Genomic DNA, 15383 nt, shown 5'->3' with positions numbered 1-15383 from the left:
AAACAAGAAATTAGTAGATTTAGAAAATTATTTTTAAAAACATAGTGAAAATGTCTAAGGCAAAATGTCTCTGAAAAAAAGTTAAGAAGTTAGAGGAAAATGACAATTACCATAATCACGTATTTAAATTATGTTATTTATGAATTATTATAATTTATAGCACGCGTTTGCCTTATTTTATTTTATTTTATTTTTTGTCCTCTTCTTTGACTAATTTTCAGGTAACTTTATTGTACCTTTTAATAATTTTTTGCTTTATTGCATTTCTTAATTACTGTGACAAAAATATTAATTATTTTTCCTTAACCACTTGAAACCTGGAGCTGCATCACTTTCCTTGTGCTGCTTTTCACAAGCATTTAAACCTTTTAACATTTCAAAATTGCTGAATTTCTTTGAAAAACATGGGGGAAAAGAAAATGAGCAACTTGGTAATAAATGGTTCAAAAATTAGATTTAGAAAATCATTTTCAAAAAAGCCAGGGGAAAAAATCTAGGGGAAAACTATATCTATAGCCTTATTGTCATAATTAAATTACTAATTTCTTGCAATTGCTCATTGCCTTTTCCCATATTTCTGAATAAACCATGCACGGATTATAAAGGGTTAAACTGAGTATCAGAGTATTTCAACATTTTCCGTGTCACCTGTGTGACGCGGGCCGGAAGTCATATTCCCACATTAGGAGTAGTGGGCGTGGCCGCAGTAATAGTGAACGTGTGACCAGACTAATGCTGCATTCAAGTGTATCTCGTAAAAGGCAAAACAAATTCCTCTCACTGTGTATTTATCGCTGATTCGCGTCGTTCCTGTGAGCGTTCTCTTTATTCCCAACAGCACCTGAAGGCAGCACATCCTCCGTTAATCCAGTAGGTAGTGAGAGCTCCTTATCCCGGGGACAGGACGGTGTTTTAACGTGTTCATCGAGTGTCTCCGTCTGTGTTGTGGACAAAATGCTGAACCCGCAGAGGTCTCTGTCCGAGCTGCCCAAGATGTCCGCTGCCAGCCAGGTGGAGAGAGCCGTGCTGGTAAGCTGCTGAGCGGGCAGAGAGACGCTCTGTTGTCCGCCTCTGAGGCTAGCTGCTCCGCCGACTCACCGGGCCGTCTGTTATTAGAACGTGTTGGCGTTTGATATTGATAAAATGTAAAATAACTCAGCTTCAGCTGCACCAAGCTATCATTAACTGTTTAGCTGTTTGTTTAGCTGCTGCTAGCCGACAGGGACAGAAGCATCCGCGCGCTACTATGCAGGTGCTGTAGTCAGGGTTTGGGCTGTCACAGTCACTGTGTGAGGATGTTGACAACAGGCCTGTGTGTGTGTGTGTGTGTGTGTGTGTGTGTGTGTGTGTGTGTGTGTGTGTGTGTGTGTAAAACACTGTGAAATAGAGAAACTAGTAAACATGCAGCGACCATAACAAATTACCACATTACCGACCACCAAGTGAGCTCGTTGTCTCCATGCTTGTCACTGAAAATTTACTCCAATCTGTATTTACAGTCATTTTCCCATCTAAGGGCCTGTGTCTGCTGCAAATCACACGCAGTAATGTGTTTTTAACAACACTACACGCTAACGTGGTCACTGTCATGATCAAACACGATCACTATCATACATAATCACTGTGTTAATCAATAGGATCACAGTGGAAAACATGATCACTATGATGATCAAACATCACTATGATGATCAAACATCACTGTGATGATCATACACTGTGATAATCAAACATGATCACTGTGATAGTCAAACATGATCACTGTGATCGTCAAACATGATCACTGTGATAGTCAAACATGATCACTGATAATCAAACATGATCACTGTGATGATCAGCACTATAACTGAGATAATCAAAAACAATCACTGTATTGATCAATACGATGGCTGTGATAATCAAACACGATCATTGATGATCTAACATGATGACTGATAATCAAAAACGATCAGCATGATCACATTCCAAGCTAATCCCCTGAAATCTGAAATGTTCTACTGCAACAGCATGACCAAATAAAGACCAGTGGCTGCCTGGAGGAACTGAAAACTCCATTCAGAGTTTATGATATTATGATACGCCTCAGAAAATGGTTATCAGTGATGAAAAGCTGACATGACTTACAGTTAACAGGCTGGAAAAATGCTTGATGCCAAGCGTAACGTGATGTCAGAGTACTTTACCAGTAGAGTTTTAAAGTTCTCAAACATATGAATATTTTTAAAAACTGAAATAAATAAGAGTATGAGTAGAGACAGAATGCATTTTTAACCATACAATTGTGAAATACTTATATGTTTAATATTCAGCTCATTAATATGAAATGCTAAAAACACATACTTCCTTTCTCAGTAACAGAGTTTACCTCAGCAGTTTTTATTTCAAAATAACCTTTTCCAAAATTGGATTTCACAGCAGGGCAGAGACAGTTATATATATTGGCTGTTGCTCATTCAGACCAAAGCAGCAGCCAGTCACATAACAGAATGGGCCTGTTTTTTCTACATAGATCGACAAAGACTGCGAGGAAAAGCAGCATTATGGAATAAAACTGTATTTGGGAAACATATTGTACAATAGGACACAGGTTAGAAAAAGCACAGTTTGAATAAAAACTATGGTAATGAACTAAAACTGACCCATAATAATCTCTGTTATTGAGGGGTAAAGGGGGAGGAATACAAAAATAAACAGACATGACAAATTTTGTCTGTATTTATTTATGTAAATGTTTATCTTACAATCTATGATTTATTGGTGTGATCTTGAATACTGTGTCTCCACATTGACTGGACCTCAGAGTTAACTGAGGAGGGAGCGCTCTGTGAGTCAGCACTCCTCAGTCAGGAAATGCTCTGATACAAGATTCTGGGAAATGAATCCTCCTCCATGCATGTTTGACCTTGGAGAGTAAACATTTTGATTCATTAGTTAAGAAATGTATTGCTGCTAAGACGTACTGTGTAATATTCCTCCTGCGCGCCCTTAGTCTAACACGTCTCTCAATCAGTTTAAACAAAAACTGAACATTTGAGGCTGTGTTTATCACCGGGCTGATGGATCAGACTGCATTATTTTTGGGCTAACTATAACTGCTGCAGCAACTGCACAAAGAGCAGAATGTTTTTGATGTTTCTTATCGTTTGCACTTATTTTACTGTCCGAGTTAACCCTTAGGGACTGGCAACTTTTTACGTGCTTTTCATTCTTCTTTTTTTTTTTTTTTTTTAATCATTTTGGCTGTGTTCATGCATATTGCATACATTTTGTCCAAATTGTGTGTTTTTGTTTAATCTTGGAATTTCCAGCTCAGCTCCTATAATAAGTCTAAAATACACCGTGGAAACTAAATTGTTACATTCAGACTCTTAAGGTCAGAAAATGCTCAATTGAAACTCATTCAAACTGACATTTTTGATCCCACAGCCATCAAAAAATAAAAATTGTTATATTTCTGGGTGTCATTCTGGGCTCTTTCTTTTGCCTTAGAATTGGTCATTTTGACCATTTTCCACCCGATTATGTCGTTTTTACCATATTTGGCATATGAAGATAATACATGCTATTCCCTCTAGCTGCACTGTCACAATCAGTGTTGCTGCTAATCACTGACATATCCCAGGCTGTGATCATCAACACAAAAAAATTCTACTTTGCAAGTAGTATGTTGAAAACATCTCATTTTTGTGGGGTTTTTTTCATCTAAAAACATAGTGGCATCATGAAAAAAGAGGAATTTAAAGGGTTAGAATTCTGAAAACTAATGAATATTTTTGATTTTAAAAAATAAGCTCAAAGACAATATAAAATAAAATGATGTATAAAGTTTTTAAACCTTGCTTTTGAAGTGTTACGAGTATACATGATACATATATATACTGAAACGAGTGTGTGTGATATTAAAGCGGGCCCTAAGGGTTAAATATTTATGCAAACTTTTGGCAGGAGGAGGAGTTCAACTGGCTGCTGAAAGAGGAGGTGCATGCTGTCCTGAAGCAGCTCCAGGATGTCCTCAAGGTAAAAGTTAAACCTTCATCTGCATTTAGGGCTGCGTGCTGTGTTTTGAATCAACATCACACTATTAATGTGTCATTCCCAGCAATGGCAGAGCGCAAGTAAAATAAAGAAATGAAGAAATGGTTCCAGGTACATTGACACATTCTCCGCTGTACCGGATTTTCAGCAGGTGCCAGTCGTGTCGTGTCTGATTTAACCTGTTCAGAACCCAATTATGTTCCAAAAACAAAATAAATATTGTAATGATGGATTTAGACTCTAAATACACTCATAAATCTTTAGCAAATTTTATTTTTGATGGGGATGACTTATTATATTTGGGTTTTTTTGTCAGTTCCAATATACAAAGAATCTCAATGTAGGTATCACTGTAAAAAATTGTAAAAACAAATTCTACAAAAAAAAAGACATTATTTATTTTTCATGAATAATGAACTCAAATCAATGACAAAATCGATACTTTGAAATGCATTACATACATAATTTTTACAAATGTTTTTTGTCATTATGGCTCAATATGTCCTTAATTTCCCCAAGTATTTCCTGAAAACAGTATGTGGCAAACCTTCACAGATTAATATTCTGTGAACATAATCAGAAAGATGCTGAGTTAAATCTCCATGAAAAGTGACTAAATTAATGTCAAACAAATCTATTGTAGTAGAGTGTAGCATATTTCCCACTGAAATGTAATGAAGTACAAGTATAAAGTAGTCCAATGGAATTAGCCAAGTAAAGCTACCTCAGATTGTAACTAACTAGCTACATTACCTGTTAGGAGGCAGAGACACTCATCATTGTGCTCTGAGTAACTCCTCGTACATGCAGCACATTCAACTCTAAATATCATTTCTCTCTCTGCGTCAACTGAACAAATTACTAAAGTGGTTAAACAAATGGATGTTTTGTGACACGTTGATGTTGTAACTGCAGTTGAGCTGATTTAAAAAGAGGTCTGGACATTCAGGATGAATATTTAAACATTTCATTTGTGCATGTGCAGTCTATGTCGTTACTATATGAATATATATATATCGGCTATATATCGGTGCAGTCAGACAGACAAAGTCCTCCATTTAAAAAAATCTGCCAGAAACTAATGGTAAATGGGCCATACTTGTACAGCGCTTTTCTAGTCTTATTGACCACTCAAAGTGCTTTAACACTACATTGTTACATTCAACCATTCACACACACATTCACACACTGGTGGCAGAGGCTACCGTACAAGGTGCCACCTGCTACTCAGTAATCATTCACACAGATGACGCAGCATCAGGAGCATGCATGATGACATGTTGTCCAGAGGAGCTGGGGATTGAACCGCTGACCTTCTGATTAGAGGACAACCCACTCTACCTCTGAGCCACAGCCACCCCAAACTACATGCTGCTGTGATTGGATGACTCCGCTGTGAGCATTTGTTGACGTGCAGCGGAGTTCCCGCCCCCGTCCTTCCCATGGTTCTTCCAGACGATCCATTCTAGCATCAAACATTAAAAAAGGGGGCGTGGCTCTACTGAAGTCCACTTTAGATGATGTAGAACACTGTGATTGGCTTAAAAAAAGTCGCCTGTCCCAAATATAAGCCTGTTAAGTTCAGTGGTTTAAGCAAATAATAGCCCAGAATATTAATTAAAGTTTTTACGGTATCCATAAAGGTAGTGACTTGACATCATAGTGATGAGATGTGATTCTAACAGTGAGTTTGCTGTGTCTTCAACAGGAGGCATCGAGACGTTTCTCCATGCCGACGCCGGGTCTGGAGAGTCAGCTCAAACAGGAGAACTTCATCCTTGGCAGCTCAACGTAATGCTCCACCTCTGACCATTTTCTTATAGCTCTAACTCTAACTATAGTTACTGTGTTACAATGGTTAGCTGCTCTGTGGCGATACCAGGAGGTCCAGGCTGTTACACAACAGTCTTCCTGGGAAGGAAGTGGCTGTTAGATGCTCAGTGAGTGACTGCGCTGGTCATTTCCTTTGTGTTGTAATCTTTCAGATCAGGTGCTCTCCTCCACACATTGTAATGTCTTTCCTTTTGTTCCTCTTCTGATGTTGACATTGAACTGTGCTGTGTTGTTTCGCAGCATGGATCAGGTGAAGGGGGTGCTGACTCTGCAGGGAGAGGCTCTGACTCAGGCTGTGAGTTAGTCCGCTTCTCACTGACAAACACTCATTTACCAGAAACATGTCCCTTTGTTAATGTTTTGCTTTTCTCAACAGGACATAAACCTGAAGGTCGCAAAGAGCAGCCAAGTGCTGCACTTTCAGTTCAGAGAGGACAAGCAGTGGAAACTGCAACAGGTACAGTATGTTATACCTCATCCCACCGCAATTAGCAGGTGCATGTAGGTTTTTACCCGCTAAATGGCTGTATTCCCACTGCTACTGAATTTACAGCTGGAGAGTTAGTCTGACTTTCTGTCAGCTGGCGTGCATGTGCGTGTGTGTGTGTGTGTGTGTGTGTGTGTGTGTGTGTGTGTGTGTGTGTGCGCGCGCACGCGCGCGCGCATGCGTTGTCGTGTTGGTGAGTCAGTGCAATGTCACGGACAGGCAGGACAGCAGGTAAACAGTTGACAGCAGCAGCAGGAACAAAGATCTTTAATAACTTTTCAGTAGTTTCTTTTCGTTGTTTATCTCTAACTTATGAAGTCCCCCTTTCAAACTCGGTGCAGATGTATTTGGGTCAGTGTTTCACAGTGTTCACCCGGGTGATGTGTTCCCATCAATGCCGATCGAAGCTGATAAAAACCTGTGTCTACTGCAGAGTCATTTGACCCAGGTGTGAATGCCAATTGTACGCATTCCCATGGCATTAAAAAGCCAGATGTTAGCGGGTGTTAGCAGGTTTTTTGTGCAGTGGGAATGAGGCGTAAGAGTGTGACGCTTCCAGAACAATGGAAACAAAACAGTTACATTTGGTTGTCACTGTAAGGAATCAGTTCTTTTCCTTAGCAAGAGTTAGAGAGAAAGAGTTTTCCCACTTTTTTGACTACTATAGTAGAAATGTTGACTGAGGCATATTCTCACTGTCCACAAATGAGTTAACACAAAGGTGATTGAGCCTATGCCCCAATGATTGCATCATTTACATTTTTATGATCAATGTTTGCAGAAAAAAATGCTGTATGAAGTTCCTACTGCTGCAACTCCACATTAGAAGCATTGACCTGGAGAAACATGAGTTGACTTCTATTATGAAGTCGTCACAGGAAATACAATGTGTTAATCAGTGACATTAGCACTACCAATGTGGTCATTTTGAGCATTTTTTGACAGAGGATCCGTTTGAAATCTTGCAGGGAGTAATGGAACAGTCGACAACAGCCACAGAGAGCTATTCACACTTTCCAACTATCCAACTTTAACTGTGCACTGCTGTCTGCACAATCACGCTGTGTGCAGCAGCAGATCAGATCACAGTTGCTCACAGTGTGTGAATGTGTGTGTGAATGGGTGAATGTGACATGTAGTGTAAAAGCACTTTGAGTGGTCAAAAGACGAGAAAAGCGCTATACAAGTGCTGTGCATTTACCATTCCTGTCTGAATTACATTTATTTTTCTAGATCTTACCATGTGCCTCCATGACATTGCATAATCCTAAAACTGCTTTCGTTGCTGTGTAATTTCATCATGTGCTTTTATCTCGGAACATCAACAGCAGACGCAGACTACAGCATAATATGTAGATGCAGAAATCGGCTGCAAAGCGGCAACGTGACGAATTGTGATGAGAACATGTCAGTATCCCCTACAAATTAAAAAATTCTAAACCAACTCCTTAACATGAACACTGGGCTTCCATAAGAATGCTACATTTTAGCACATAATTATTAATGTATTAAGTTTTAGTTATTAATATACATGGTGAATTTGGAAGATTAGATGAAGGACATCTAATCTAATCTTCTGATTTCACCCTGTGTTTTAATAACATGTCTAATATAGTCTGGCATACTTTCTTATCTTGGCTTTAAATATAAACTGGTAACTTTTTTATGCTTATTATGGTAAAGCTCAGATCCTGTCTTACTTTCCTCCTCACAGTCCCTCCTGTGTCCTGTCTCTGTCCCCGCTTCAGATCCAGGATGCCAGGAACCATGTGAACCAGGCCCTGCAGCTGCTGAGCAGCCGCGATGAGAGCTACCACTTTAAAACAGGAGCTGAGGTTAATAAGGTCTGTCCTCCGTATCGTCATGGCGACCACGCCCTGTTCTTGTCAGCACACAGCTGGACATCTCAGTCTGTCACCGTGTCACTGATCCCAGCTTCATGTTTGTGTCACTGCTGCAGCTCATGGACGCTGTGATGCTGCAGCTGACGAGAGCACGAAACCGCCTCACCACGCCGGCCTCCATGACGCTGCCTGAGCTGGCCACCAGCGGTCTCATGGTACAGGACATACAGCAGTACACACGCGCGGGTGCACGCACACACGCGTGGGTGCACGCACACACACACACACACACACACACACACACACACACACACACACACACACATACACACACACACACACACACACACACACACACACACACACACACACACACACACACTCTGCTTCAACACACCAGAGTATAAATGAAAACGGATTTCTGACACCGGGTTTATACTGGACATGGAACAGCTGCAAAGTGCAACAATTTTCCATGAAGCACCAGCGGCTCGCTTTCGGTGCCCGTATTGCACAGTCAGACTGTTCACACTGGATGCGTTGTGGCCCTGAGCTCCCCAACAGGCTCACAATCTACAGTGACAGTTTCAGGGTCTGGTCGTTTTTTTTCCAAGAACAAATCTGGCAGGAAAACAGACTAAATACTTTATACAATATAAAGTATATATGAGATATGATATAACTGATTTGATCATAATAACTAATAAAATATACTTCCAGTGCTTCCACAGTGCTTGTCAGTTGTGCCTAAACAGAGAGAGGCAAGCAGACACACAGAGACAGACAGGCACATTCAGACACACAGACGCAGACACACAAGCAAGCAGGGACAGAGAGACAGGATCAGAGCTCTCTGTGTGAATAGACAGTAGCAGAAAAGGAGAATCGCTGCTGACCAGCGCAGACAAATGTGCTCCTGGTGTGAACAGCAAGCAGCAATTTCAGTTTGGCACCTCTGTTTCCTGTGTGAACCTGATGTTACCCTCTGAGATAAGTTGCCAACAGTGAAGGTTAATTATTGTTATTGCCATGTTAATGGCTCTGTTATTGTTTATAAAGCATTGATAAAACGTGTATGTTATATGTCACAATAGACAGAGAGACTGTCTCGAATGTGACATATAACCCCTTATACCTCTTTTGTTTCCGTGATGCCAGCATGCTGGCTCTGTAAAAATGCAAGGGTGCTATAGATAAGAGACTTCAGTGGCTGTATAGTGCGATCACTGTATAAAAATGACATATGTCCACTGACCAATGCATATATGTACTTTATGGGCCAGATCCACAAAGAATGGATTGACCCTGCAAATAGCACCATAATTTTTGCAATTTGCACTAATAATATTGCGCCAACACACCAACAGAGTTTGGCAGCTTAGCACAATTTGCCCTCCTTTTCCAAGTGTTTTAGGATTTTTCCCATTTTTCAGTACACAGATTGGTTCATGAAACCTGCAGAGAGCACATTTGGTAGAAAGTGTCAGTTTAGTTTGTTGCCCACAGCTGGCTGCAGCATCTCACAGCAGCTGACAACATACATGTGACCCAAAAATTAGACTTAGGTCGTGCTTTTTTACACACGGTGCCACGGCTGTTTCATTAAGAGGATTGGCCAGGACTGCCAACAATTAATGTTCTGTAACATACAGATCTCACGTTTCTACAGTGAGATTTCCAAAGTTTCTTTTAAAGTGGCAGCTGGACTTGTTGAGGTTTCTGGGAGACGTTTCGCTTCTCCAGAAGGCTTCTTCAGAACTAAAAGTAGACTGGCCAAAAGCGGGAGTATAACGCCTAGATTGACCATTAGTATGCTAATGATCAAGATGTCACATGAGAGTCGTCAGCTAGTAGTGTGGGGGCGTGATTGACGACACTCAAACAGTCTTGGTCCTTTCTGGGTCCCTGGTGTCACATGATTTAGAGTGGTTGTGTTTGGATTTCTGATGGAAATAATCCAGAACTGTATTGTAAATGTGTGATAAATGGTGTCTTGGACCTCCTCCTGTTCAGAGATGGTTTTTCTAGCTTGACATAGATGACTTCTTTATCTCCACGTTCAAACCAACCCTCTTCTTTGGCCAGAATGCGGACTTTGCTGTCTTCAAAGGAGTGTCCAGTATCCTGAAGATGCAAGTGGGCCACTGAGTCCTGACCTGAAGAGCTGGCTCTCCTGTGTTGCGCCATGCGTTTATGGAGGGGTTGTTTGGTTTCTCCAATGTACAGATCCTTGGCGCAACACAGGACTCTCATGTGACACCTTGATAATTAGCATACGACAGTCATGTGACATCTTCATTAGCATACTAATGGTCAACCTACGCTTTATACTCCAGTCCAGTACTCTTGGCCAGTCAACTTTTAGAACTGAAGAAGCCTTTTGGAGAAGAGCTAAAACTTCTTTAAGAAACCCCAACAAGTCCAGTTGCCACTTTAAAACAACCTCAGATTACCATGACCTGGATGATTGAGAACCTACACAGACATACAGTGAGACTGTTTGTAAGAAGGCAGCCCTTATGAATAAATCCTGAGCTTCATCACAACTGTTTCATATCATAGTCCGATAGAAGCTCACAGCCCACTTGATTCCCTCTTTGACTGTAGATTTTACCTAAAATATTACTCAATATCAATTCAATATCATTCAAAGTTCACCAGTTTTGAAGAGAGAGAAATTATACCTGTTTAATAAAGACCTCTCAGTTGCATTGAATAGCACCACAGTAACCTCCTGTTGCAGTTGGTGCTGGTCTTTGTGAGTTAGACCTGTTTCACATAGCACACAGCAGTGCATGAGCAGCGCCAAACGTTGTTTTTTATTTCGAGGCCCATGTTATCAAGTGAGAGCATTCACACTGCGCGCCTGAGTAGTGCTTGTCAAGTGTGTCTCAGCTGTGTGTCAGTTGCAGCACATCTAGAGAAACGGTGGCTCGCAGATTTTTCAGACGCATTTGTAAGCAGAAATAGACAGTGAATATGATGTTCTGATGATTATATTGACTCTATATCAGTTTTTACAGCAGTTTAAATGTCTCTCCCAGACACAGATGAGGAAATACAACTACAGCAGTTTTACTCCAACTTCCTGCTTCCCTTTCAAAATAAAAAACCTCTGACAACATCTTGGTGGACAGAATCCCATCAGTTGCTTATATAAGGCATTTTATTTTGAAACATTTTGGCTCTAAAACCCAATTAAATCATAGTTCAACTTTAGGTCATTTTGCATCGAATGTACATGTTATCTTAAAATGACAAAAGATTTAAATCTTTTCTAAATCTATTTTATTGTCAGTTTAGCTTTCATGTTAAATCGACTGTAAACTGCTGAAACAAAACTTAAAACTTCAATTTAAAGTTTGACTATTAACTTTAAACGACACTTGACTAGGTTTAACTTTAAAAATGGCTGCTTTTAATTGAGCGAAATAATCAAGTATGTTAAAGAAGGTTCAAGGACAGACTGAGCTGAGTTTTATGTTGCAACTGAATTTCTTTCAAGATGTATCATTATGGAGCTGAATGGGAAGATTGGACCAACTGTCAAACATGGCAGTGAAATGAAAGCAGCTGCATCAGCTCTGCTGCTCTGTTTACTCTGTTTGTCTCCCTCTGTTACCAGAAAATGTTCACTCCGCCCATGCCCGGGGACGTCATGGTCAACTTCTACATCAACCTCAGCAAACTGTGCCTGACAGTGTACCAGCTGCACGTGCTGCCGCCCAACACCACCAAGGTTAGACTCTGTCTGCAGCTCTGTCTGAGGGCAGCTCTGTCTGAGGGCAGCTCTGTCTGAAGGCAGCTCTATCTGAGGGCAACTCTGTCTGAAGGCTGCTCGATCTGAGGGCAGCTCTGTCTGAAGGCAACTCTGTCTGAGGGCAGCTCTGTCTGAAGGCTGCTCTATCTGAGGGCAGCTCTGTCTGTAGGCAGCTCTGTCTGAAGGCACCTCTGTCTGTAGGCAGCTCTGTCTGAAGGCACCTCTGTCCAAGGGCAGCTCTGTCTGAAAGCAGCTCTGTCTGAGGGCAGCTCTGAAGTCTGCTCTGTCTGAGGGCAGCTCTGTTTGAAGGCTGCTCTGTCTGAGGGCAGCTCTGTCTGAAGGCTGCTCTGATGGAGGGCAGCTCTGTCTGAAGGCTGCTCTGTTGGAGGGCAGCTCTGTCTGAAGGCTGCTCTGTCGGAGGGCAGCTCTGTCCGAGGACAGCTCTGCCTGAAGACAGCTTTGCCTGAAGTCTGCTCTGTCTGAGGGCTGACTCAGCATCATGGGACTCATGTTAACGCTCTGTCTCCTGTCTGTCCTCTGCATCAGAACTTCAAACCTGCTGGAAGCTCAGTGTTACACAACCCCGGAGCCATGTTGTAAGTCTGCTTTTCTTTCTTTCTTTCCTCCCTCATTCCTACCTTCATTCATTCCTCCTCTCACCCCCCATATCCTTCCTTCCCTCCCTCATTTCCTCTTTGTCCTTCCCTCCCTCCTTCCCTTCTCCCATAGTTGCAGACTATAAATAGATTGAAGTAAATGTAAACAATAAAACATTTTAAAACACTGATGTTCATGTAGAGAACTAGTTCACTACTGATCATGTAGAAATACTCCACTGATTTTCCAGAGCAGTTTGGAAATCAGTCCTAAATTGTGGGACTCCAGGACTCTATCAGACTCTGTACCATATTTAGCATGTGTATCTTTAATGTTCCTTTAATTTCTCCATACTGTTTGCTGTGAACTCTTTCCTCCACAGCGAGCTCAACAACAACCGCTTTGAGGTGAGCCACGTTCACAAGGTGGAGTGTGTGGTGCCGTGGCTCAATGACACGCTGGTGTTCTTCACCATCTCACTGCAGCTCTGCCAGCAGCTCAAGGACAAGGTGGGTGACCACACAATGTCACTTATCAATCTTATAGTGACAGTTGTGTAATTTGGCCTGAATGCAGTTTATGGTTACGCAGGTGTAATAATGCTCTGACCAGCTGGTTGGTAGATCAGTAACTTTGCATCTGTAGTTTTGTATAAATCTAATGAAGCCCATCTGTCTTTCCATCCCCACAGATATCTGTCTTCTCCAGTTTCTGGAATTACAGACCCTTCTAATCCAGCTGCTGTCCATCGTCCACAGACCCAAACTAACCACATAAGTGTAAGGGACATCCTGCGAAGGTTTTTATTTTTATTTATATATATATATATATTTATCATCCAGTCATTCAGTTTCAAGTGTTGCATGATTAGCTGAAGGAGCCAATCAAACCCCCGACAGATATCAATATCCCCAGCTGACTGACATTTATCTTTGTGTGGTGCGTCTCATAGCACTGACTTGAACTTCTCCATGAATAAATGGGATTGTTTCTGATTTATTAGAATAATTTGCTTGTACTTACTGAGTATTTATCTGGTTCTGGTCCAAAATTGTCATCTGAATTGTGATGTTGTGTGGAACATTAATGTGTGCACTCAGGGCAGGAAGACTGAGCAGTACTGAGAGGACACAGTGGTCTCTGTTTTATTCCCTAAAATACTTTGAGTTCCCTCACAGCTGTTTCAATGTGTACTCATCTTTTTGTCTTTCTTTGTATCGTACTTTCTTCAGAAGGGCGCTCCACCAATTTTACATGTCAGAGTCAATCTCGTGGTCATGATTAAGAAGTGGAAAAGTCTTCTGTGGCTCTGGAGGAGCTTCATAAAGTCAAAGAAAAGAACTCAAGTGACATCACAAGGCCCATTTTGGGATGTTTTCTAACCCATCATTGGCTGGCTCTGGTCCAAATCAGTGAATGAGATCCTCAAACCAGTGGCTGAGGTCACAGTAGCTATGTCCATTATTTCTACAGTCTATGGTGCGCTTTATAGCAGCCACATCATGACCTGCTGGAGAATTTGGACCAAGACAACTTCCTCTAAATGGTCTCTGTGCATTCAGCACTTGAGTACAATTGCTGTGTTCAGATCTGCCCAAACCAAACCAAATGCAGTATCTGTGGGAAGTCCTGGTACCCCAGAAGTACCCCTTATCCACCATGGGGCCTTCTGGGATCAGACTTGGCTCTGACCTGTTGAGGCATAGATGCAAGTCCGCTGGGGGTTTCCCTTAGTGTCTGGCACTGGGGTGTTGGCAGCAAGTCCTTTGAGTCCTGTGGATTGCGAGGTTGGGTACTGGGTAATTTAGAGGCCAGGTAGATGCCTTGAGCTTTTTGTCACATTCCTCAGGCCACTCTTGAGCAGTTTTCGGGGCATGGCGTGGTGCATTGATCTGCTGGGGGGCCACTGCCATTGGGAAGTGCCGTTTCCATGGGGAGGGTACTTGGTCTGCAACCGTGTTTGGGTGGGTAGAGTCAGATGGTATCCACATGAATGCCTGGACCCAAAGTTTTTTCAGCAGAACACTGCATTGTAAAAGGTGATCAATGTTATTCACTCCATCTGTCAGCAGTTTTAATGTTTCAGCTGATCAGTGTATATTAGGAACTAAAAGGATATATCACCCTCTACTGCACAGATTTTGAGCATCCTTTTGTAATCTGTCCCTGTAATCTGAAAGTCCCCAAACTTTATAGAAGTAAATAGAATATAGTGACTTGTGCCAGGTGTTGCACAGTATGTGTGGAATGCAACAGTAGCACAAAGAGAAGGCAAACAGTCGTGTTTGGGAGGGAACAGTCTAAGCCATGAGGGGGCGCAATAGTATGAGGAAAACATTTCCCACTGTGATCTTTTAAGGGACACAAACATATTTTTTGACAGATGATACTGAACTATTTATGACCAAGGCTACACATTTTCTCCATTCAGTGACAGTACAGTATCACCTGTTAATGGACCAGCTCCATTGTCGGCCCTCCAGACACTCTTTCATCTCACACAGGTGAAGTCAGTTAAAATGTGTGAGGGTTTAGGCCTCATGCCATGCTTTTATCACATGGGAAAGATGGCAGAGTTTCCCATTTTAACAGCTTGTGAGCATCCAAGTTATCAAGATGGTTGTGTTATTGCACAAAAGAAAAACTGTGCAATATAACACCATATCCATTACATCTGGGTTAAACCTTTTGAAACCTGAGCATACTGGCTGGAATTCTTTCAAAAACATTAGAAGGAGGCAATGAAAAACTTACCAAGAAATGGACCAAAAATAAGCAAGAAATTAGCAAAAATGACCTAAAATTAACCCAAAAAAGATAGGTAAGAAAA

General features: G+C 41.5%; 1 protein-coding gene across 1 annotated transcript; it reads left to right on the top strand.

Moving 5' to 3' along the window:
- Positions 1-849: 849 nt before the first annotated feature.
- Positions 850-15383, top strand: rogdi (rogdi atypical leucine zipper). The gene is made up of 11 exons (XM_042505031.1): positions 850-1029; positions 3943-4014; positions 5741-5823; positions 6106-6160; positions 6242-6322; positions 8101-8196; positions 8313-8411; positions 11822-11935; positions 12503-12552; positions 12936-13062; positions 13245-15383. The coding sequence occupies exons 1-11, from the start codon at positions 955-957 to the stop codon at positions 13284-13286; spliced, it is 894 nt and encodes a 297-aa protein (XP_042360965.1). The 5' UTR covers positions 850-954; the 3' UTR covers positions 13287-15383.

Source organism: Plectropomus leopardus, chromosome 17 (genome assembly GCF_008729295.1).
Source record: "Plectropomus leopardus isolate mb chromosome 17, YSFRI_Pleo_2.0, whole genome shotgun sequence".
Taxonomy (NCBI): Eukaryota; Metazoa; Chordata; class Actinopteri; order Perciformes; family Serranidae; genus Plectropomus; species Plectropomus leopardus.
This window is presented reverse-complemented; position numbering and strand designations above follow the sequence as displayed.